At 39.3% G+C, this 24,075-nt stretch overlaps 4 protein-coding genes across 4 annotated transcripts; 2 read left to right on the forward strand and 2 right to left on the reverse strand.

Moving 5' to 3' along the window:
- The first annotated feature begins 12 nt into the window (after positions 1 to 12).
- Positions 13 to 4,131, forward strand: LOC140924543 (serine hydrolase-like protein). The gene is made up of 2 exons (XM_073374563.1): positions 13 to 173; positions 3,290 to 4,131. The coding sequence occupies exons 1-2, from the start codon at positions 13 to 15 to the stop codon at positions 4,071 to 4,073; spliced, it is 945 nt and encodes a 314-aa protein (XP_073230664.1). The 3' UTR covers positions 4,074 to 4,131.
- A 1,479-nt stretch (positions 4,132 to 5,610) lies between these two features.
- On the forward strand, positions 5,611 to 8,381 carry LOC140924430 (serine hydrolase-like protein). The gene is made up of 2 exons (XM_073374462.1): positions 5,611 to 5,767; positions 7,216 to 8,381. Exons 1-2 carry the CDS (start codon positions 5,616 to 5,618, stop codon positions 8,000 to 8,002), a joined length of 939 nt encoding a protein of 312 aa, XP_073230563.1. The 5' UTR covers positions 5,611 to 5,615; the 3' UTR covers positions 8,003 to 8,381.
- A 764-nt stretch (positions 8,382 to 9,145) lies between these two features.
- On the reverse strand, positions 9,146 to 23,481 carry LOC140924765 (atrial natriuretic peptide receptor 1-like). The gene is made up of 22 exons (XM_073374765.1): positions 22,942 to 23,481; positions 20,768 to 20,829; positions 19,949 to 20,036; positions 19,654 to 19,855; positions 19,069 to 19,204; positions 18,676 to 18,903; positions 18,203 to 18,287; positions 17,721 to 17,820; positions 17,301 to 17,489; positions 16,959 to 17,036; positions 16,221 to 16,325; positions 15,880 to 15,951; positions 15,287 to 15,455; positions 14,786 to 14,935; positions 14,417 to 14,588; positions 13,820 to 13,960; positions 13,260 to 13,383; positions 13,044 to 13,112; positions 12,568 to 12,742; positions 10,245 to 10,343; positions 10,017 to 10,108; positions 9,146 to 9,489 (listed from the first exon to the last, which is right to left on the reverse strand). Exons 3-22 carry the CDS (start codon positions 20,017 to 20,019, stop codon positions 9,364 to 9,366), a joined length of 2,583 nt encoding a protein of 860 aa, XP_073230866.1. The 5' UTR covers positions 20,020 to 20,036; positions 20,768 to 20,829; positions 22,942 to 23,481; the 3' UTR covers positions 9,146 to 9,363.
- On the reverse strand, positions 20,573 to 23,407 carry LOC140924975 (gamma-aminobutyric acid type B receptor subunit 1-like). The gene is made up of 2 exons (XM_073374942.1): positions 22,942 to 23,407; positions 20,573 to 20,829 (listed from the first exon to the last, which is right to left on the reverse strand). Exons 1-2 carry the CDS (start codon positions 23,405 to 23,407, stop codon positions 20,573 to 20,575), a joined length of 723 nt encoding a protein of 240 aa, XP_073231043.1.
- Positions 23,482 to 24,075: the final 594 nt, after the last annotated feature.

Raw genomic sequence — 24,075 nt, forward strand, 5'->3', positions numbered from 1 at the left:
TTGGGTTTCAATATGGCGGATATGGCGGATGCCAGTTTGAAGAAGAAATCTTACAAAGAAATCTCCTTTAAAGTTCCCTGGGGAGTTATTGCAGCTAAAGCTTGGGGACCTGATGACGGAAAGCCTTTTCTTGGGCTTCATGGGTGGTTAGACAACGCTAACGCTTATGATAAGTAAGCTTAAACAATAATTATTATTTAGTTTTGGCTGTTTAATCTGATGGAAGAGAAGTACCCCATTTTCCTGAATAGAAGTTTTGAGTTTCAACTCTAAGGAAACAAAGATCAAAGTACCATCATCATATTTCTACTTAAAATTCGGGCTGTGTATAAAAGTGGGACGGGGACAAGGGGACAGGGACATCGGGACGCGTGTGTGGGGACTTGGGACTTGGGGACGCGAGACGGGGGACTTGAGGACATCAACTATGGGACCTGGGGACGTGTGGGACGGGGACGGGGACGCGGGGACGTCAAAAACAGGGATGCAGAGGACGCGGGATGTGAATAATTATTGCAAAAGTGGGAGGTAAATGCAATATCAGTCACTTTCCTCGTGAATATGTCTTGGTGAAGGCAACCCACCCTGCCCTCCTTAGGGTTCCTCCATGTCTGTTTACGAAGCGAAGACTCGGCGAAGACCCTCTGCATTGAAGAAATCGAAACCGTTGTCCTGGTCTTCTTGCTGATGGAATATTGGAGCCCAAAGCAGGGTAGGCTGGGTTGCGGTCGCCAAAAATTCTGTTTAATAACAGCATTCGACTCCAATTAAATTTAAACTTAAGTGGCATAAGCGAGCTTCGAATCCCGAAGTGCTAACTTCGAAATCCATCGCCTGTACCACTAAACCACGGGGGATTCAACTATTGTAGCAATATTTATTTTATTCTACATATATTTTTAGTGGCAAACCTAACAGTAAATGCTTGCTAACAGTACTTAAAGGTTGATTTCCACTGACGCGTTTTTGCCTATGCACGTTAACGCAAGTAAATTTTAATCACCTAAATAAGATAGAGGCAAGATATAAATTGTTGAGATTAAACGTGAAGTTGAGCGAAAATCTACTCTTACGCTTACATACATTGCCTCTATTTTATTTGCGAACGCAAATTTTACGCACGTACGCATTTTTTTGGAAAAATTACGCGACAGTGGAAATCAACCCCAACCCTAATCACGATAGTCAGGGGGGCTTACTTCTATTATTTAAGCAATAGAAAACGTTTTCCGTGTTTGCATAGCCTGACATAAACACGAGAGGGGTTAGGAGAATTCGAGACTTCTCCCAACGCCTCGAGTGTTTATATCAGGCTATGCAAACAATAAATTTCAGGCTATGCAAAAAATAAATTTCTCGCGAAAAAACGAAAAACTCTTTGTTTGGCACTGATTAAAAGAGAAATTCTTACCAGTTGCAAAGTCTTGTCCACGAAGTCTTGCACGCGTAATCTGTTCTTGTTTTGCAAAAAGATGCTTTCCAAATACGGACTTTTCTCGCTTAAAATGTCAATTTGAGCGGAAAAAATTGCCAAGCTTTCTTTAGAAACGATTTTCCAAGTTTCAGTAGACTAAGGATTGGGTAAATAAAGAAAACTTGTCGAGTTTTCAACTTAAAAACTTTTTTCAAATTCATGCTTGCGTGATTAGCGCGCGAAAGGCAAAACGTCTTGACGCTAAAACCATGTTTACATACTCTCATGCAAACACTCCTCTCAGCCAATCAGAGCGCGCGTACTATCTTAGTTATTTTATAAAAAGAAATATTTTGTGTTAACATCAAAAGGTGTGTCCAATGTGATTTTGGAAGATGGAATCTAATGTTGACCATAACACATTTTCACTAAGAAAGAAATATCGCATTTACCTCCGACTTTTGCAATAATCATTCACATCCCGCGTCCTCTGCATCCCTGTTTTTGACGTCCCCGCGTCCCCTTCCCACACGTCCCCGCGTCCCATACTTGATGTCCTCAAGTCCCTCGTCTCGCGTCCCCAAGTGCCAAGTCCCCACACACGCGTCCCGATGTCCTCGTCCCCTTGTCCCCGTCCCACTTTTATACACAGCCTAAAATTCGAGCTAGTGTATTAACATCGTAGGTTTTGGTATTTACTGGCCTAATGCACCTATCAATTAATGTTAATCTGGAGGCCAGGCAAAGGCCGGGGATTTCACAAAGGAAGTCGGCCCATGGTGGGGACTTTTGATTATCGCCAAGTCCTGGGGGGGTACTTTTGAATTTCATCTGTTTACTGATGCCAGCATGGATTTGAAGCTGTAAAAGACCTGGGCCAGTTGTTCAAAAAGTGCATAATGCTATCCACCGGATAAATCTCTATCCAGTGCATAGCGCAATTGGTTTCCCTAATACTTTCCACTGGATAGTGATTTATCCGGTGGATAGTGCTATCCAACATTTGAACAACCGGGGCCTCTTGCGGTACGGGTATTTTTTATGCACATGTGCAAGATGGCGGCCAAGAAGAGCATGACATGGTATCTGTTTCTATTCTCTCTATCATTTAAATGAATACATCCATCCATATACGTTACTGTTTTAAGAAGTTAGGCCCTTATTCAGTATGACTGCATGATACAAATGTTTTGCCCGATTTTGAAAGCAGTAAATTTGCTTGTTTAACAGTCTCATTCGTTAAACTGTGTAGGTGGAAGACGTTCCTTCATGATATTGACATTTCACCGAAGCACTTTAACGATAATGGTTAAAATAAAGGGAAGCAACTTTCTCAAAAAGCTGGTTTGTTTTTTTTGTTTCAATAAAACACATTTGACCACTAGTCTTAGTTGGAGAGGTGGGAAATTTGTTCTCTTTTGATCAATTATGATGTCCCTGGGGTCGGGAATTTGACATAAAAAATTGCTTCAAGTTCAAATCCCTGGCCGTTGCCTGGCTTCCCTCCCCCCACCCCTCCAGATTAACATTGGTGGGTGCATAATGTTACAGAATTATTAGCTTTGACAGAAGCTAACCTTTTTACCCTGCTAACAGATTTGGCAAATTAGGGTAAAAAAACCACAAGTACATAAGAAGGTGGTATCTACAAATTATTATTACTGTATTCATAGTGTCAAAATCTTCAAATCCCGCAGAACCAACTCTTCAGAAATCCATTATGTAACTCAGTCTGGCATTGTAAAATATAAAGTGGAGGGAATTCATATTGAATAAGAAGAATATAAGAATTTTGTCTCTTCTGTAATCTTGCTATCAGACAAAATCCAATGTCCTCACATTGTGTGTCTCTAAAACTTAGTTTTGTACTTTCAGGTTAGCACGTTTGCTACCAAAAGACATCTGTTTTATTGCCATAGATTTTCCAGGCCATGGAAAATCTTGTCACAGATGGCCAGGAATGCCATACACTATTTTTGAATATGTTGCTGATGTGAAGAAAATTGTTTCTCAGCTTGGCTGGAACAAGTTTTCCATCATAGGACACAGTATGGGAGCTAATGTAGCATCATTATATGCAGGCACTTTTCCCTGTGAAGTAAAACAACTGATTCTGATTGACTATTCTGATTCCACTGTGTATTATGCTGATAGACCAGCCCTTACATTGGCCCGTTATGCAACAATAATGTCAAAATGGAACACAGTATTTCCCCGTGTTTATCAGAGTTTAGAGGCAGCTGCTGAGAAACGTGAGGTTCAGAATCTTGGTACTACCCTTCACAAAGAAGATGCAATGTTGCTGGCAGAGAGAGGAACTAAACCTATAAAAGAAGGAATAATTTTTTCCCATAGTCCATTGGTCAGAGAAAATGTGGTACCACTGATTGCACCTCAGTGGGCAGTAAAGGCAATTCTTTCCAAGATTCAGTGTGCAGTGTTGGTGTTAGAAGCTACAGATACTGTGCACAAATATACTCAAGTTAGAGAAGCTAACTTAGAACGGCTGAAGGTCATTTGTGAAAATGCAAAGTACAAAGCATGGAAAAGGATCAAAGGTGGTCATCAAATCCATCTAGAAAATCATGTGGTGGTTGCAAAAGAGATTGAACAATTCTTAGCTATTAAATCACTCAGTATTGTACAAAGCAAGTTGTAGTATGAAAGGCATGTTAAGGTGCCTATAATGATCTCTAACAAGGAATTCTTTGACAACAGTTTGTTAGTCTTTGCATTGTTTGCAAGTTTACGCAGATATTTTTAGAGACAGAATAATAATCTTCATCATACTTATTATTCATTTCATGAATTATAAATATATGAAATACATATAATTCAATGAATAGAATCAGTCAAAATAACAGAATATGTCCCCAAATCAATATAATCTGGCTTAGCTTATACAATACATTCATTACTGGGTTTTTAAGGTTTGTCAACTAGTTTATTTGCTACAGACTTAGCAGTTTGTACAGGGGACAAAGCTCACCCTTCTCCTGAAAAACCTTCAACCTTATTTTCTTCTGTACCCAAGAAATTAAAACTTCATGGAAAATTGTCCTATACAGTCAACTCTCTCTTAACGGAAACCTGGTGTTCGTCCCTTCTATTTTTCAGTCATTTTAATGTAACTATGCTCTCTGTATGGCAGATACCTCTTTAAGATAGACAACAGACACTTTTTGTAACCGTCAATGGACACTAAGAAGTTCTTTATGTCATGCAAAATACCTCAAAATGGAAATTTAGGTGCTCTACATGACAGTAACTTGCAAAATGTTTGATATTTTGTAGTCTTGCTCCAGTTCTCAGATTGTATACTGTTACGCGTTTAGACCACGAAGCAGTGAGCATTTACTTGTAATGGACATTTGATTGCACATTGAGAAAATAATTCCACTTTTCTTTTACAATTCAATTTACAATGTTCCAGTTTAAGCTGTTTTGTACAAGTTAAACTGACATGTATTCATCACAGCTTTAAAATCACTGGTGTCATGTTACCTCAACTCTCTATAAGCCGGACACCTCTCTAAGACGGACAGTCAGGGCCAATCCTGAAGGTGTCCGTCTTAGAGATAGTTGACTGTACATGATATTGAGCTGAGGCTGAGCCTGGAAGCAATGTTCTTATTTTGGGGGCATTTGAGCCTAAAAAATGTTCTTAATATGTGCTTAATTTCCCTGGTACTTTATTTTGCAGATAGTATTGCTGGGTTTTATTTTTGTGATTTCAATAACTCCTGGTTTGTACTTGATGTCATGGTTGCCATGCTGGTGGTGAAGAACAAAAACATTTCTTGACCTTTCTCTCCTCTGAGAACTAAACTTCATTTTCATGTAAATTCTTTGAGCGAAAATTAAATCGGTTTTGACCACCAACATGGCTGTCTTGTCACGTGGTTGCAACCAAGAATAGGCAGATATGAAAAAGGGCATTAAATTCTGCGAATCATGAGTTCTCAGCTTCACTTATTTCTTCAAAATGTTTGAAGTTTTTAAAATTTTTGGAAAAACTGGAAAAAGGAGATGAAGCCTAAACTTTCGTTGAAAAATGATCTTTATCAAGAAGACCGTGAACCCCTCCAAAAGTACGCATTTTGGACCTACTCTGACCGTCACGATTAAAACGGAAGCCTGGGAACCGCCTATCGTCCTCGTTCCCAGGGTCCTCACCGTCTTGCTCCTTGGTAAATTAAAAATGGCGGGTGCGTTGTTAGGGAAAAAGTCTTTTAGAGAAGTCTCCTTTACAGCTTCCTGGGGAGTCATTGCAGCAAAGTCGTGGGGACCGGATGACGGAAAACCTTTCCTTGGGCTTCATGGATGGATAGATAACGCCAACACATTTGACAGGTAATTAAAAAGCGATGATGTAACTTTTTGATTACCCTGCGAACAGTCTCCTTCGACTCATCTAGGAAAGATCGAAGCGACTCTGCTAGCATGGTACGTTTTAATCTGCTGTCATACTGAATTAGGTATCCCACTAGTGATCTAGGTATCCGTTGATCTAGATATTCGTCACTTTTCGGGGACTGTCGCTTTCTTTATACAGGAAAAAACTAATTCCATAAAGGGGCAAAATGACCGAGTTTACGCGACAACATGGCCAATGTATGCGCCAAATATAGAATGCAGAACGAGAAAAAGATTCATCCTTTTGCTGTTTTATTCTTGCTTGAATCTACGGTAAGTTGGCTAAAACCCAGAAAATTACTAAAAAATGTCCCCACTGTGACACCATAAACTTCCGATTATGACCCCTCCCCCCCCGCCCCACTTATAAGCCCTTCCCCCTCCCGAATGTAAGCCTCCCTCTTGCTTGTTTTGAAGCGCATTGAGGATAGAAATGCGCTTAATAAGAATCTATATTATTATTGTTATTATTAAATGAAGTCGACTTTTCATGATGTTATGAAGCTTAAGAACGTGATCAAATTCAAAAAGTATTTTGATCAGCACTGCTGTGTACCTTGTTTAAAACACCTTTTTTTGTCCGGTTACAAGTGCCCCACCCCCCACCCCCCACCCCCCTGTCTGTAAGTCCTCCTAAAATCCCCTACAAAGGTTGTAGAAGCCCAGGGCTTATAATATTATTGGAAGTTTACGGTATTCATTTTCCGTGGCTAAAAGATGCACCCAGAAATGACCAGTATTTCCACTTCTTCGTTCTTTGGGTATGGAGATACCCAAATCACAGTGACAACGCAGTGCTTGTGTTTTTTTTAAGTCGCTGACGATCACCTAGCTGGCTTGTTTAGTGTCCCAAGCCAACCAAGCGAATTGCAGCAGAGTAACTCGATAAATACTAAAACCCATGCTGAAAAGAAATGTCTGCTTGTATGGTAATTGTCGCGATAAACTTGTTTAGTAAAACAGTTTCAAGTAAACACTTCCTTTATATGTATAAAAACATTGTGGGATAGTAAGAATTACATGAAGGCAGAATGCATTCTGAACATTACACCTATTCTAAGCTGTACCTTTAATTGAAAATTGCATTTTAGCCATGGTATTTTTAGTCTGTAGCATAGTTTGTGTTTTAGACTGACCAGATGTGGGCCTTAGTCTATACTTTTTCCATCTAATAGTTAAACCCCTTATAGATGAGGTAAGAGAAAAGACTGAAAGTATTGACACAGTGCCCCCCCTTTTTCTTCCTTCACCCTCAGAAATAAATTGTGAAGCCTACATAAGAAAATGCCATCTATAGTGGGTTTTGGTTATTAAACGGTATCAAACAATGGTATATTGAAATGGTAGACATTTTTAAATTCACATATGATGTTATTAACTTTCAGGTTAGCTCACTTGTTACCAGAAAACATTCATTTTATGGCTATGGATTTTCCAGGACATGGAAAATCTTCCCACAGATGGCCTGGTATGCCATACAGCTTTTTTGAATATGTCGCTGATGTTAAAAAGGTTGTTTCTCAGCTTGGATGGAGCAAGTTTTCCATCATAGGGCACAGTATGGGAGCTGGTGTGGCATCATTATATGCAGGAACTTTTCCACATGAAGTAGAAAACCTAATATTGCTTGATTTTGGTGGTTCACTAGTGAGTTTTACCGAAGAAAAAAGTGATGTTTTAGCACAATATGCTACTGAAATGTCTAGTACAAAAGTACCAATTCCTCGGATCTATCAAAGTATTGAATCAGCAGCTGATAAAAGAAAAGTGTCATCAGTTGGTCATATCTGCCAGAAAGATGCATTGTTGTTGACTGAAAGAGGAACCAGAGTAACTGCTGCAAATGGATTCATTTTTTCACATGATCCGATGGTCAAATACTCCTATGAACCATTTGAAGCTGAAGAGTTGATGACATCCATTTATTCCAATATTTGTTGTGCAGTATTGGCATTAAGAGGCACAGATCATATATTTGGCCCTAAGGTGCAGTATATGTGGGACAGGTTGATTGAGGCCATTTCCCTAAGTGCAAAGTACAAAGAAAGTAAGAAAGTCAGGGGTGGTCACTTCTTCCATCTAGAAAACCCTGAGGAAGTTGCTCAAAAGATCAAAGAATTTGTAGCTCGCTCCAAATCAAAAGTTTATGCTTTGACTGAAAGCAAGTTATAACATAGTATGGTTAATAAACCCTCTATTTTATATGTGCTGCAATGAAATATATAAATAATTTTTGTAAGATGTAGCAAGTTAAACTTTCTCACTGCAACTGATAACAAGGAAAACTTGTCAAGTTGGGCGTTTTAGTGATAATAAACATATAATGCACCTACTAGGGTATTTGTTGATTATAAACATTCAAAATGATAATTGTTCAATTAATGTTGGTGCTAAATTTACGTTCAGCCTGTATTTATTGTTGATGTATATAAATGACAAATTGGCTAGGTATTAGCCTGCGTTGCAGCCGTCCTACGCACTTGTCTAGACCATTTGTATAGTCTCTATACAGAAGGTTTAGAGCGTCTGCAACGCAGGAAAGCTAGGTATTGGAAAATGTTATTTTGGTAATGTAAATACACACATGGGTGCTTCGCGTTCCTCATTGATTCCCATTACCAGGGATGATGCTCAATGGGTTATCGGTCATCCCTGCACTTCAATTTTATTTTCACTGAACAGTTAATTATCTTGGCACAAGCTGTTTTTGACATAAAATTTAAAGGAAAATAGCTTCACAAATGGAGTACGGTGTGATTCTTCGCAAATACAAAAAATATTTATTTAATGAAGCAGAACAAAATTTTATGACAGTTACTTCAATTTGTAACTGAATCAGAGTTCACAAGTAGTTCTTTTCCGATGTTGGTGTTTAATATGAAGTACATGCTTTATAACAAACCACATCAAAATACAAACAGGACAAATCCTGACTTTTATTCCGTAAAATAGTACGATTACAAACATTCGTAACTCTGCAAGCTACATGAGAATTTGTTTACTTGAAGAAAAGCTGTAGAGTACTAAAACGCCTACCATGAGAGCGTAAGAAACCACGCGCTTTATACTCTTTGAAACTTATTACCCATATTTGGGTAGGTGGACTAGTGCTTTTGCAGAAATGGGAGATAGGATAACATGGCCTTTTAAATTTATGTAATGCTCTGTAATTACTCATTAGTTAAATAATATAATGTAATATTATGTATGCAAAGTAGTTTAAAAAAGTGAATTTATTGGGTGAGCTTGCCAATTTATAAAGCATAGGTGCTCCAAGCTGGAACGAGAAAGGGATTTCATTACTAATATAGAAAAAACGCGTGCGGCAATTGCAATTGCGGCTGCGAAAAAAACCAAAGATTACAGTTAGAGAAAATCTGAAGAAATAACACGTACTGTTCTTGGGATGAACAGATAAAAGAAAAAAGTGCAGCAGCTTTGAATTACTGTCAGTGTGACACGTTGTCCCGTAGGGGAAATTTAAATATAAGTTTCTCCAGTTTGATCAGTACTTTAACAATATTTTTTAACTTTTAGCTGGCGTAGTAAACATTTAGCGTCTCAACAGAGGGCTCTGAGTTTGCGGCCATGGCGTGTGGCAGTGGCTTGTTGAATCCTTCTTTTCCCATCAACCAGTACGTTTTCCAGAAACCACGCCCCTAAATGTTAACAAAAACATCAGTTACCCCCAAAGGCGGTCTCTTAAGGTTCACCTTCAGTGAGGCCATTAAGGAATTAAGGGACGAATGAAAGAAAAATGTCAGAAAAAGGGAAGTTGAACACAGAAGGGGAATCTGTAAATTCCAAACTTTACCAAATATAAATAGTATCTCCCAGGTAGGGATGAAGTTTTCCTAATTGAGTTGCACTTCCACTTCTGTAAGATTCATCGATTACATCTTCTAATGTCATCATAGCCAATCATGACTTTGTCATGAATATATTAAGGAGTGTAACTGATGCTTCCTTCTAACAATCCAAATAACAGACAGACTATGGGGCTGTTCCCAGGCCTATTCGCTAGGCTTGCTCCCCCAGAACCAAAACTGCGTCACTTAAACGTAACATAAATCATTTTTGTTATTATATGAAAACCCAGCCAGCCCCGTTAGCTGGAAATCAGGTATTATTGAACAAATCGCCCCCACCCCTGCGATTTGGCGTCTAGCAATCCTTTACTGATTACCTTAAGATACACTTCGCCTCGCTTAAGAAATATATATCCACCAATTTCTTTCAGAAGCCTGTAGCAGTCCTCGCTAACATGAATCTTGAGAGCTAAGGAAAACAATAAGAAAAACTGACCTCACGTCAGGCTTTGATGGGGAGAAATGATCAAAATCAGAAAGCAATTTAAGAAATAAGGAAAACATAGTGGACACAGTAGGTGTTTTCTGAGTTGAAATGCTCCTACCCTGTCCAGTGGTTTCCAGCCTCGACGCTACGTTCACTGTGTCCCCAAATAGACAGAAGCGAGGCATGTGGATTCCCACAACACCCGCCACGCACGAACCTATAATAATAATAATAACAATAATAATAATAACTTTATTTCTATAGCGCTCTTATCCTTCGTTTAAGGCGCTTTACAGTCATGTAAACAACATTATTGATAAATATTTACATATTTACAACCACATCCTAATTATATTTACAATGAGTAAAAAAAAGGAAAAAAATTAAAACTAAAGCAACTATTAAACTATTTTATTCATAATGATTTAAAAAAGGGAAAAATTAAAACTAACGCAATAAATACAAATCTATAAAAATAATGATCTGTTATTACAGAATTTAGTAAACAAGTACGTCTTAAGTGATCTTTTAAAACTCGAGATGGTGTTGGACTTCCGAATTTCATAGGGTATGAAGTTCCATTCTCTCGGTGCATGAACAGCGAATGCTCTATCTCCGTAGGTCTTGGTATACGATCTAGGTTGCATTAAAAGTTCATTACTAACAGACCTCAATGATCTAGTATGAGAATGATAATGTAGTTTCTGAGCTAAATAGCTAGGCGATGTCCCATTCGGTGATTTATACACGAGGAGCAGAATCTTGAAAATAATACGATATTGAATCGGTAGCCAGTGAAGCTCGCACAACAACACAACTCTAGCCGCCGTGTTTTGTACATACTGCAATCTTTGTAACTGATACTTAGGTAGGCCGTATAGTAATGCATTACAATAATCTAGTTTCGATGTGACAAATGCATGAACAGCAACTTCTGCTGATTCTTTAGTGAAATACTTCCTAATTCTAGATAGGTTCCTGAGATGATAAAATGATGATCTACTGATGCTAGACACATGTGCATGAAAAGACATGTGCTCATCAAAGATAACACCAAGACTCCTAGCCGACTGAGAGGCAGCCACGCTCTCATCACCAACACATAAAGAACGGAAAGGATGGAGAGGGACGATACTTTGAGTGTATGAGCGTGACCTCCGTCTTGTCTTGGTTTAGCTTCAATTCGTTGAGATCCATCCAGCGACATATTGCAGAAATGCAGTTCTCGACCCTCGGTTTAGTAGCGTCCACATCCACCGATTGAATGCAAAGTATAACTGACTATCGTCGGCGTATAGATGATAATCCAAGCCATATGATCTTATCACTTTACCAAGTGGCGCAGTATACAGAAGGTAGAGTACAGGTCCCAGAACTGAACCTTGAGGAACACCCACGGGAAGATCTCGTACCGTAGAATTCGCCTCATTGATGTTAACAAACTGAGTTCTTTGAGAAAGATAAGAATCGAACCATTGGAGTACAGTTTCTCTGATGCCAAATTATTTTTGCAGTCTTGCCAGCAGCAAGGAATGGTTAACGGCATTAAATACTGCCGACAGATCCAATAAAACAAGGAAAACATTCTCGCTCTTATCCAATGACAGCATAATGTCATTTGTAACAGTGAGAAGTGCAGTCTCGGTGCTGTGAAAAGTCTTGTACGCTGATTGAAGAGGCTCGTGTAGATCATTTTCGCCAAGATAGCTATTCAATTGCAGGAACTTTAAATTTGATACAGGGCGAAAATTACTAAACTGCTCCAAGTCTGCATTTAATTTCTTAAGAATAGGTGATAGCAGCGCGACCTTAAGTTCCTTGGGCAGCAATCCAGATGATAATGACAAATTGATCACCCTTCTAAATATAGGGACAAGACTAGAATAGTATTTCCGCATGACACTCGCTGGAAGTGGATCCAGTGCACATGCCTTAATAGTTGAACCCCTAATCAACCCTAAGACGTCTTCATCTGTTACCATTGTGAACTCGGTAAAGCATGACGTACACTCAAGAAGTAAGAAGTATAACAATGACGTCAATCAGGGCATGGCTCTAAGACACCGCATTTTTCTCAGTCTCAGCGGCGCCAAATGACTTGGAATCAGTGTGGTATATGGTCATTCACATGATAGTTGCAAAGCAAGATTTTTTGTCAAATAGGTAAAAGAGCCTAGTGGATGCTTATCTTGTGTATTGAAGTTTGAAGGAGAGGTTTCAGAAGAGTTAATTTAAAAATAATCAGAGGGACGCTATTTTCTTGTACTCTGGTGAAATTTAGTAGACGCGCCCAGCAAAGATATATACATTTAATTTAGGTACCTGACTCTAAACCAAGTCAAACCTCCCTCCCTCCCCTCCCCCTCCCCCTACGATTACATCTCTAACTGATTAACGATAGTGGCGCATACATAAGGGTGCGTTGGTTTGGGTTTGCTTACCGCTGTGCAGTCCAACCCTAAGCTGTAGCTTCATCCGGGGTCTATGCCTGATCTTAAAGTGAGTCATAAGACTGAGGATGTCAAACGCCATGTCCGCTATTTCCGCAGCGTGGCGGTTGCCATTTCTAACAGGCAAACCAGACACCACCAATAAGCAGTCACCAATTGTCTCCACCTGGAAGAAAAAACAGTTTTTTACCTTTGTTTTAATCCATCCGAGAAGGACATCCCAAAATAGAATAATAGTCAAGCATATGTTGTTTTCTCTTCCTTACCCAGCACGCTTACACTAGATCACACTCATAGCTTCATATAGCCGAGGGAAGATCACGTGGATACCTTTAGCAATTATCATCCGGTTAAGTAATATTATTTCCTGAAATGGTTCACTGCAACCTTACGATTAGCCGGTGTTGTTCAAGTTGTCTGTTCATAGATAAAAAGAGCGATAGAATCACTGGGGCAACTTGACTCACCTTAAATACATCATAGTTGCCTAGAATGTTGTCCAAGGCAAGGTACAAATCATTCAGAAAGGCAACAATCTAAACCAGAGAGAGAAAATTGTCTGAGTAATCTGCACTTCGTTGTTCATGTTTATTACACCTAAAGATGAATTTCAAAGATAATACCAACTATTGCAAATTTCACAATGATGAAAAAAAAATTACATTTCAGTTTGTGATTCTTACCTCCATCGGCGTACTCTCTGAAGCGAGGTCAATAAAAGCCATGATTTCACTGAAATAGATTGTGACTTCGTCAAAATACTCTGGAGTCACAGGCTTCCCAAGCTTTAACTGCTCTGCTACAGCTCTGTTGTATGACAGAAAAAAGAAAAAAAACGCAGTTTAATCAAGGATCACTCTCACGGTTTTTTTTTGTGAGGATTTTCCTCAAACAAGGTCCTCGACACAAGGATAAAATTATAAGAAATTCAACAGTAAAAATTTTATTGACATCTGAAACGTTACAAGGACAAAACAAAGTTGGTAAGATAGAGTTGATAGATGATTGACAATGAAAATCAATCGACCTCCTGGAAAATGGGAGACACATCTACTGAATACCTAAATTTGTCTCTTGTCTCTTTTCTTAGACTGGCCACATTTCAGCGTTGCAATTGTCGTGTGAGGCTGTTTAATCTCTTCCTTTGAGTTGAAATCCGTGTATATTTTTGAAAGGTAACTAAACATTGCTGAGCAGAGGAAAAAAGGCAAGAAGCAGAATTGCGGGACAATCCTTGACTTACACTGGTAGCATTTTGTACAGAAGTTTGTCTGTTTTCTTCTTCTCCTCCATCAGCAGACGAGTTCGTTCTTCCACTAGCGCCTCCAAGTTATCAGTATGTTGCTCGATTAGTGCCATTATGTTGTCCATGATGTTGACATCTCTACAAGGAAAAGAACGTGAGTGTTGGAGGGGAACAATATCCTCCGAAAAACAATCTTTATTTTTCACATCCTTACTAGAGAAAGCACAATAGTTTAAAATTTTGCCGCAGATAAAAACATTCACTGGTTCATTGGTAATCATTACATTAAGGCAACGTTTCTTGCCATTCTTACATTGATATATTGGCAAAATCGCCTCCATCATTTTTTGTTGTTAAGAGAGTTAACCCTTTTAAAATCACTAAAAAAATGCTAGCTACTGCTTCATACTCTAGTGTTATGTCGATCTTTATGGATATACCGTATGCAGACAATTTTCTTTGCAAATCAGCTCATCCGGGCAAACGAACATGGAGAAACACAATAAAGGAACTAGATGAGATGGACATGCAACCGCCTCCTACCCTATTCTCTGCTCCAATACTGGGAGAGGATCTGATTATAATCAGACATACCTGCCCATCACCTTTCGCAGTCTGTCCAAGATTTTGTTAAAGTGAGGCCGTTTATCTGGGTCATCATCCCAGCACTGTGTCATTAGGGACTGGAGCTCTTCTTTACAAGCATTCGCCTCAACAACGGGGCGAAATGGTGGGTCTTCATGTGCAGTGACTCGAGCAATTATCTCTGTCGACCGTAAATCAGACAATCACTGGCATTGTTTCTTTTCATTGTTCTTTTTATTACTGGTGTTCAAACATTAATTGCGAGTACATGTAACAAGCGCCAAAAAGCAAGGGGAAAAGTGAGTGAGCAAGTCGAGTCTCATGATTAAAGATTGTTGGTAATGCAAATTAAGTCATCGGATCAGTTGCGACTCTTACCTTGTGGTTGTAGAGTATACATGCTATAAGGTGGCTTTCTGATCGCAATTTCTTGTAAAATTATACCATAACTGTATACATCTCCTTTCTGTGATCCCCTGTTGTCCATGTCGTCATCATGTATGTGTTCTGGGGCGCACCACAACATATCTGAAAAGTAATGAAATACATAATATCTCAAGAAAACACTAAAAGCTGCTTTTTTTGGTATTTGAAGGTTATGACTAAGCAAGTTATCGAGTTTAGTGCGCGCACAATGTTTTACAGGTTATGGTAAGGACTTTTGGAGGTGCTCTTTTAGTATCTGACAGGTCTAATGATAATATGCCTTGGTCGTTTTATAATTACAGTTTCCTTGTAGCGGAGAGTACCCACTGACTTTCTTAGCAAGTAAAAAGACCGAGCAAATGCTTTCAGAATTGACTAATTCCATAACTTATTTTCATTTTCTGCTTTGACCCATAAGAGAATTATAAACTGGTACACGCATGCGCAACCTACCATTGTATTTTTCATACTCTTCTCTGGGAGGCAGGCGGTCGGCGGGGGAGCGGAGCTCACTTAGACCCCAGTCTCCTATCTTACACACCCACCGCGAGTCAATCAGACAGTTGGAGGACTTGAGCCGACCATGCACTTGCACTGCGCTATTGTGAAGAACCATCATACCCTGTGCAGAAAGAAAGGGTCTTTTTAAGGTATAGACTCTAGCTGTCGTATGGTTAATAATGATGTTTTGTGCTGGGAGTCACTGAAGCTGATTATGTGGTTGTACTAGTTGAAATACGGGCCTCATATATAAAAAGCGACCTTAATTCACTAAACACGTTTAAATATTTGCTGCACACATTGGCGGTTTGGTGCATGATCATGACCAGGAGAGAATGAGCTCATTCTCTTTTGTCATGACTCTGATGCTATTTAACTATAGCTGTGACCAGGGTAGTTTTTCATCTGACATGACTACTGTACTTTTTCAAAAAATACTGAGTAAAACAAGTCAGAGCTTTCAGTTTCTACTCATTCTAAGGGACGAGACCTCGGGGATGAGATGTGTCTCTCAGTGGCATATGTTAAGTAATGTTTTACATTACCGTTGCTACATCACGGACCAATGAAAGGATAAAAATTTCTTCCAGCTTAAAATCCTCGTTCTCCAAAAGATCCTAAATGAAAGCATTAAAATGTTAGTATCAAACTTTTAGCCTTAAAGTTAACACGGGGTTAAAGTCATAATAATTTCATTTATTGTAGGCCCGTGAATAATTTCCTATGATGTCCATGATAAGTTCATTACACTATAGAACAACTGTGAATCATTCTTTTACTGATGTATTTCGAGAAAACACAATCAACTTTATTCTACTTTTGTCGTGTATGCATGGCTTGTTATCTTTCAATCCCGGCAGCAATACTTAAAAAATCGTTGACGTACCTGAAGACTGCCTCGTTTCAAATATTTGGAGAGGATCATAACCTGGGGTGAGTCGATACAGATTCCGATGAAAGGATTGATGTTTTCATGGCGTAATTCCCGTGCCTATACAAAAACAAACATTTCATCAGATAGGTACGCAAAACAGCACTGATAGATGTCGGTCTACCGTCTACCTACTACGTAACTGTCTCCATTAGCGAGCGCGTACCCAACTACAAAAACGTCCAGTTTTTTCAGCGACTGATCAAAAAGTCAAGAATGGCCATGAAATTTGATTCGTATGGAGCGATGATGATTCAGTAATCGTGGTATTCGTATTTTGATTGTGTTCCATGTATACTCGGCTGGCAGTAAGCATAAATTGTCTACGATACTGATAGCGAATGTTGTGAACCTTGCTCATTTTGTCTCGTTAACATTTTTATTTAAAAAATTGTTCAAGTTTTTTGTGTACCTAAACTCTCTCTATATATTATACATTATTGGATTATCATAATGGGATACAGTAAGCATGAATTTAGAACAATAAACGTGTTGTAAATCCCTAAAAAAAATTGTCATATTACCCCCCCCCCCCCCCCTACCTCCTCATAACGGCTACCTCTCCACAAATGCCACTATCCTCTGTCCCCAAGGTGACCGTTGGGGTGAGGTTCGACTGTAGTTCTGACTAACACTAATTTGTTAGTTCTATCGTTAATAGCCACCAAAAAAAGTTCTACAAACCTGACTTACCTGTTTGACTTCAATCAGAATTTTGCGAGAAATTCGAAGTTCTTTCTTTTTTATGTGTTTAACGACAACCAGTTCACCCTTCAAAGATAAACCAAGTAGAATTAAGGTTAGAAAGACGGTCAATGGGGGGTGTCCTGGCAGTACATATTAACTAACAATAAAAAAGGCTAACCTAGTTAATTACATGTAATATCTCACTAGGAATTGACGTAAAAAGAACGTTAATCAGTATGTTGTGGTCATAGAAATGGTGCAATAGCAGGCAAAGGATTTTTTACTTCTCCTTCCAGCAACTCCTTTGCGTCTCCCAGTCCCCTATGTTATTATTTTTTTCTTACTCACCTTATGGAAAGCGATGTTAGTAAACCCAGAAGAGAAGACTTGCTCCTGCAAACTCCACCTTGCTGAATACTGTGTGTCAGCGGACTTCACACTTGCGCATGATCTTAGACTACCAACTCGACTGGAGCGATTGGCACGTGAAGCTGACGTCCGGGATCTCATAGTTCTCCCAGAACCAAAGTTTCCGTTCTGAATATGCAAAAGTTAACAAGAGGTTCACGTTTATCATTTTACCCTGTAATTTCCAACACTGTTCAGAATCAATGTTTGTGTGCAATAAGAATATCCCAGATTTATTCTGTAAAATTGCAAAACCAAATACACTGGTATCTTGTGAAAAACCTGCTATATGAATAGCGTAAAATGCTCATGAAAAGGTAGTGTTAATGATATAATATATTTTTATACCGCTTAGCTCACCGAGTTTCCGAAGAGGTTGATCGTATCTCTTAACACGATATCTTCTTGTTTGACCTTCCATGTCTGATTTTGCGCAAGATCCAGCTCGAAAATCAGCTTCCTGTTATAAGATAAATCAAGTGCTTTGGTTCTGTGTGATGACGTTTTATAATTGCACAACAAAACAACGCAAAATTGGTCAGTGGTTCAACCACGTCACCAGGCTTACCCTTGGGACGAGGTTACTATGATAAGAGAAAGAAATTTCTGCTGGACACTGACTGAAAAATACGGGTGTTTCTCAATAGATTTTCAGGTGGAAAAAGCTGGAAGATTGAGTGACAACAATAACATTTAAAAATTTTATTGCAACTTTGGGAAACTCACTCGGGCAGCACTAAGTATAGGTTCACTAACAACATAGCTTAGACCCGCCACCATTCCCTTTGAGGGAAAACGATCTAACGAAATTAATGCTTTGCAAGAAATAATTCTCACTATACCTGTAAGCAAAAACAAACACCATGGTAACAAATACAAATCCAAACACGGTACAACAGGCGATGATGATATATGTAGTGCTATCCTCTGTGGAGAGAAACAAATAGTCCATCTAAGCAGGAAGGAAATAGACCAGGAAGGGTGGCGAAGTGGTCTGTGCGTCAGACCTGCAATCCTTCGATTCCTCCTTCAACTACTAGCTGTATTTTTTTCCTCGGTCGTCCCGAGGACAAATCTGAAGTGCCTGTAAACTAGCTACAAAAAAGCCAACACGCTTCCACTCAAAAACAAAGCCTAACATTACTTTTTTACTGAATCACTTGTACTAAAGCTTTTTTTTGTAGTGTCACTTATCTTATTGTTTGGCGAAGTTAATAAAAAGATACTAAATCATTCTCTTCGATGTTGAATTAGAGGGAGAAAGAAAACAAAATTAATGATGTTCTCTTGGTGAAAAGAACCAGAATCATCTTACCACTGTCGTTGTAACAAAGTTCGCCTTCCCACCCACACTCAGGACTATCTTTAGGTGGAGTGGTGACCCCTCCCGGCCAGATGATTGTAACACCTTCTCTGATAGTAAAGTTATCATTATATCGAGTATAATACGCAATGTCCTCAAATCTGTCATCAATTAGTGTTTGAATGACATAATCAGGGTCTCGGTCGCCGTTGTTGTCCATGTAAACTGGTCCCGCGATACCTAATAAAATAGAAGAGCACACATACAGTAGACTGAACAGTAGAACAACATCAGCATAGACTTGACTACAGAGCTACAGTACATGGTAAACCGTCACACACTTATAGTTGGAGCATCACCAATGAAGAAGACACCATGGAAGAAAGAAAGAAATTATTCAGATACCTTGATAAACTCTATTGTAAGTTCTCTTGGATACTTCCAAGCCATTTCTGATATTTTTTCCGGATTCCAAAGTTTCGTTAACAGCCAACGCGTACAGTAAAACAGCATCATACATTGTCCCAGCGTAAGCTTCCACCTAGGTGATAATCACATATTTGGAATCAGTAAGTTGGATATCAAGAAATATTCAACATTTGTTACCTATGATAATACACAGTAGTTCAGCAGACCACGTGTCAGAAATGATTTGAAGCAAGAGAAGTTGGTAAAGAGGGAGGAGAAGGTGTATCCCGAGCACCTTGGGTAGGGACTAATCCTCGAAACGTCCCAGTTCTTTCCTTATGACTGGAGACCAATTTATCCAATAAGATACATCGGCCACCGTAATAATTGTCAAAATAGAACTACATTTTGGAGATACTAAGAGTCTTCAAAAACGAATAAGCATGATTTGTTGTTCATGCGTGAGGATGAAAAAGTTTGGTGTTCGTCGTTGCATTGGCTGTGAGGAGCGACTTTTATATTTTACACATATCATTTTTGTGCACTGGCATGTACTATTAATTTGTTTAAAACACAGCTCACTGTTCCATTTTCCGGAATCTCCACATTAAAGGGATCGGCTTTCAACCTGCTCTTGACGCGATTTACGAAAGCTGTTACTTTGTCTCCGGTTCTCTTCTCTGTTCCAAACTTTTGTTCAATGTTCAAGACTCCCTCATAAGCTTTCTTGGCGTCATTATCCCGTCCATCGTTACCCATCCACGTGTTGTTACCAATGTAAGATCTACAATGTATCAAACAAAAAACTCTGATAAAGGGTGGGGTGTGGCGCTTTTGAATTTTTCCAGAGAGTGAACGGCATTCAGTCTTAACTTACCGCTTAGGCAAGTGGACCGTGATGAAAGCGTAATGACCATTAAGAAGACCCAGATCCAAAAAGTTCAACATGATTTCTCTAATGTCACCTCCATCGCATAACAAAATAAAAACTGAAAAAAATACTTGCTTTAGTACGTCGTACTAGAATGATGAGCAGCACAAACATAGGGTAGACATTACGCAGCACCTCAACCTGCTGCAATTAGAACTAATCATAGAAGACTTAAATCATTCACATCAGACCGCTGGACTACATTGATAAGCCCTGAGAAATATATCAAAAGTCCGAATAAAAGAATTTGTCAAGTGCTACGTATATGAACAGAAGGGCCTAAATAGTTTGCTTTTGTTTGATGAGTTCGATAAAATGTTCTCCTGTCGGAACGAAACGGAAGGCTACCGCTTAAGACGTTAGGCATTCACGATTTCAATATGCCTTATACTAAATTAAGTTAAAGAGACCGACTGATGCAGTTTCTTTCAAGTGAAATGATTTCTTATTTCAAGCGAACTTGAAGTCACAACACCTACCGTTTAACCTGCGTCCCCTTGTTCCCTTGTTAAAGTCATGAAATGATTATTGGTGGATAGTGTGGACCTATGAGATAAAAGTATTCGCGTCTTACTTACTCATAGCGCGTTTAGCCGCTCTTCTGATCAGATCAGCATGGCGTTCAATTCTGCTTTCTAGGATATGAAGACGTCCTGGGATGAACGAATGGAAATGAGCCACGTTGATTCCGTGATGGAGAAGCTCAATTTTAACTAAGTTTGCTGCAATTTGCCAGATGTCATCTGTGGAGGCGATAATAGCCACACGCTTCCAACTGAAATGTTCCATGAGACGTTTAAGCAGTTTCTCCATTTTAGTGTAGGGACCTTATGAGCAAAACATTCTAAATTAAAAAGAGTACCTAACACTTAATATATATAAAAGATTAGCCAAACAGCCTGCCGCTTATAATACAAAGCCCGCTACAAGGAGCTCGAAGCTCCGATATGTTATTATGCTTTGTGGCACGACTAAAATTGCGTTGTCTTGATAAGTAAAATAAAATAGAGGGGGGCGTAAGGGGGGTGCGAATACCGCAATACCGCACATGGTAGCACGAGAATCCCGCAATACCACATCATAATTTACCCAAATACCGAAACCGCAATTACAAATCGGAAAAAGTTGACGTTGTCAATACTACAAATCCCTCTTTCAAATAGAAATAATACTTTTATGTCAGTGTTTCCAATTCAAGGTGCGTCGAAGTCAAGCTTGCGATAAACATAAGATCATCGCACTCGTTTAATTTTGTTCATAACATGTATACGTTTACATAAATGATACAACGGGGGTACTTGGGTTAATTTTTGCTGGGTATGTGCCGCTGGCTTCTCAGAGCCCCTACCCCATTATAGTCTATTCAGTGGTCAATTATAGACCCCATCTTAGTTACTTTTGGGCAAATATTTAATTTTCGCAATCCCAGCTTAGTCGCTTTCTATTTTTATGAATTGACCATTTTTTAGATTGAATGAAGAACACTTAACTTTTTATCTACAGTACGAACATTCTGGTACGTTTGCTAACCGTAAATATGAAGAACTGTCTTACCCCCAAAAATCAGAAAATGCTCGACCCCATTCTAGTAACTCTCTGGAAAATGCGACCCCATTATAGTCACTTCACTCGTGAAAATGCGGCGCCATCCAGCGGCACATCCCCATTAGCCTCTTATAAGGAAGTAGCCCCCCGCCCCCCGGGCTGCCATGCTACGTAGGCTAAGCACACACGAATACTTGTACATTCTATATTCCTGCATGCACAACGAGAAGGACGAGTAGTAATCTTTAGACCACAGCATCTTCATAGATTATCTTTCGACACTACGAAATTTATAACGACCTCACTGACCTCACTATTTGCTGGAATATCTGACTGATCACTTAGTTGACCCTCTGGATCGCTCGCCATTGTTTCGCGACTGGCACGAAAGAGGCGGTAAGATTGGTAAGGAGGTTAACCAAGCTGACTATTCCCACAAGTTCTACGAGGTTATAAATAATGCGACATGTTTATGTATCATTGGATAAGAAAGTTAATGTCGTTAATCATATCAAGTATTAACTGAAATTACAAGCCATACGATTTGTCTGGACTGTTTGCGCAATATACGATCCCCGACTGTGCAGCTATAGGAAGACACGCGGGTCACGCAGGCTAGCTAGGGAGACCTTTTAGGATTTGTATCCTCTTGTCATGAAAAAGAAGCAGATCACCGTGACATAACGATTTTTTTACCGACTACCGCGACATAAAATTTAAACTCACCGCACACCGCTTGGGTTCTGAAAACCGCAATACCGTACTTTGAAATAAAAATTACCGCAACACCGCACCAAAAAAAACCCAATACCGCAATACCGCAAACCCTTACGCCCCCCTCAAAATAATCTACTTTCCTTTAGCAAAAGCGATTTTTAAGAGATAGCTACATAATATTTCCAAGCCGTATCATATATATATCTATATTAGCAACTCCCAACATATTTCAAGTTAAGTGTAAAAGAGCCTTAATCAAAAAGGCCTGATCGATAAACTTGTTGTAAATATTTAGGCAGATGGGCGGAAATATCATTTATTCCAAATGGGATTAATTGTACATTCCTCTAACATCATCTCGCCTTTAAATGTTGACAAATACGGGCACTCGATAGTTTGATCATGCATAACAGGAAGACTTCTGTTTAACTGTCCGGTTTTGAGCAATTCACTGAACAGGAAAAAAAATATGGAAGCTGAGGCAGAAAAAAGGACTGGAGCAATTTTCTAGGGTAACTTATTAAGGAAAAAATTCTAATGATAAAATGAAATAAACAGGTATAGTGTTGTAACTTAAGAAAATATGAATGGGAAAGTAGAAATTTATCAAACTCGAAAAAAACAACAACACTTTTTTTTTTAGTTCACTGGGTTTGACTCCACTCGAATTTACTTACCAACAGTTCGTACAAATGTGGGGAACGTATTTCTGTTGGATAAATGAGCAGACATACAGCCCCATGAAATGACTGGAAGATTCCATTTCCCTGCCAACAAGCTGATATATTCACAGACTCGGTTACATCCTCCCCCAATAAAGGCATCTACTCCTCTTTTCTGCTGAGCCCAGAAGTTCATAACCAGAGGTAAGGCTGTGTTAGGTGAGCAGTTAGTGTTGCCAAATACAAACTGAAGGCGGTGGTTTGGTAACAAAGAGGGATCGTTGTTGATATCTTCAACGGCAATAGGCATAGCAGCGGCTGTTGTTCGTCCAACATCCCATTCTCCTGTCATTGGTGCCAGAGCTGCAATGGTGATGTTCTGTTTGGACTGCTGCCCTGCCGAGCCATCGGACTTTCGTGTTGGGAGAAAATACAGATAAAAAATACACACGGCAGTAATGCCGTGTATAAAAACTTTCATTAGTAATTAACTGACAGTATCCCTTGAAAATAGCAAAGATTGTTTTCCCAACTCGTTACTCCTTCGCTTGGGAATTAGCCTCCGAGTAGAAAGTAAAAAAATTATCTTCCTATCGGCGTATCAAAAGCCCGTTTTTCAGAAGCTCTGACGTAAGGCGGTGTGATAAATTGGGTATCTGGGTTCTTATTGGTTGACCAAGAAGAAAGACTGCGAGGATGCCGGAATCTCGCTGCCTGTGACGGGGTGGGGCTTCGGGTTCCGCCTATGGGAAATTAGCATAAATTTACATTCAAACTTGAGCTGACACCACACGAACAAATCTCGGCAAAGAAAAACATTACCAAAGAGATAAAGCGAAAGTTCGCGAATATTTTCTCCAACGAATATGAAAGAAGAGCCTTTGATAGCAAAGTTCAACGTGTTTCGCAGAAAGCCTTTTTTAGATTAGACCACACACTTTCACATATAAAAACGATGTCAAGTTATCTTGATGAAGATTTTTATTATCCCCCATGTTTAGCGGTCTCAAAAAGTCCCCCCGCTACTCCCCGCCTCTGCTCCACTTCAATTCTACTCCCCGACAGAGAGAATACTGATGACAAAGGTAATGGAGTGGAGAGGTCACGTTAACATGGTAGCAACATTTCTGGATCTCAACAAATCGTGAT

This window comes from Porites lutea, chromosome 14, assembly GCF_958299795.1.
Source record: "Porites lutea chromosome 14, jaPorLute2.1, whole genome shotgun sequence".
NCBI classification, from domain to species: Eukaryota; Metazoa; Cnidaria; class Anthozoa; order Scleractinia; family Poritidae; genus Porites; species Porites lutea.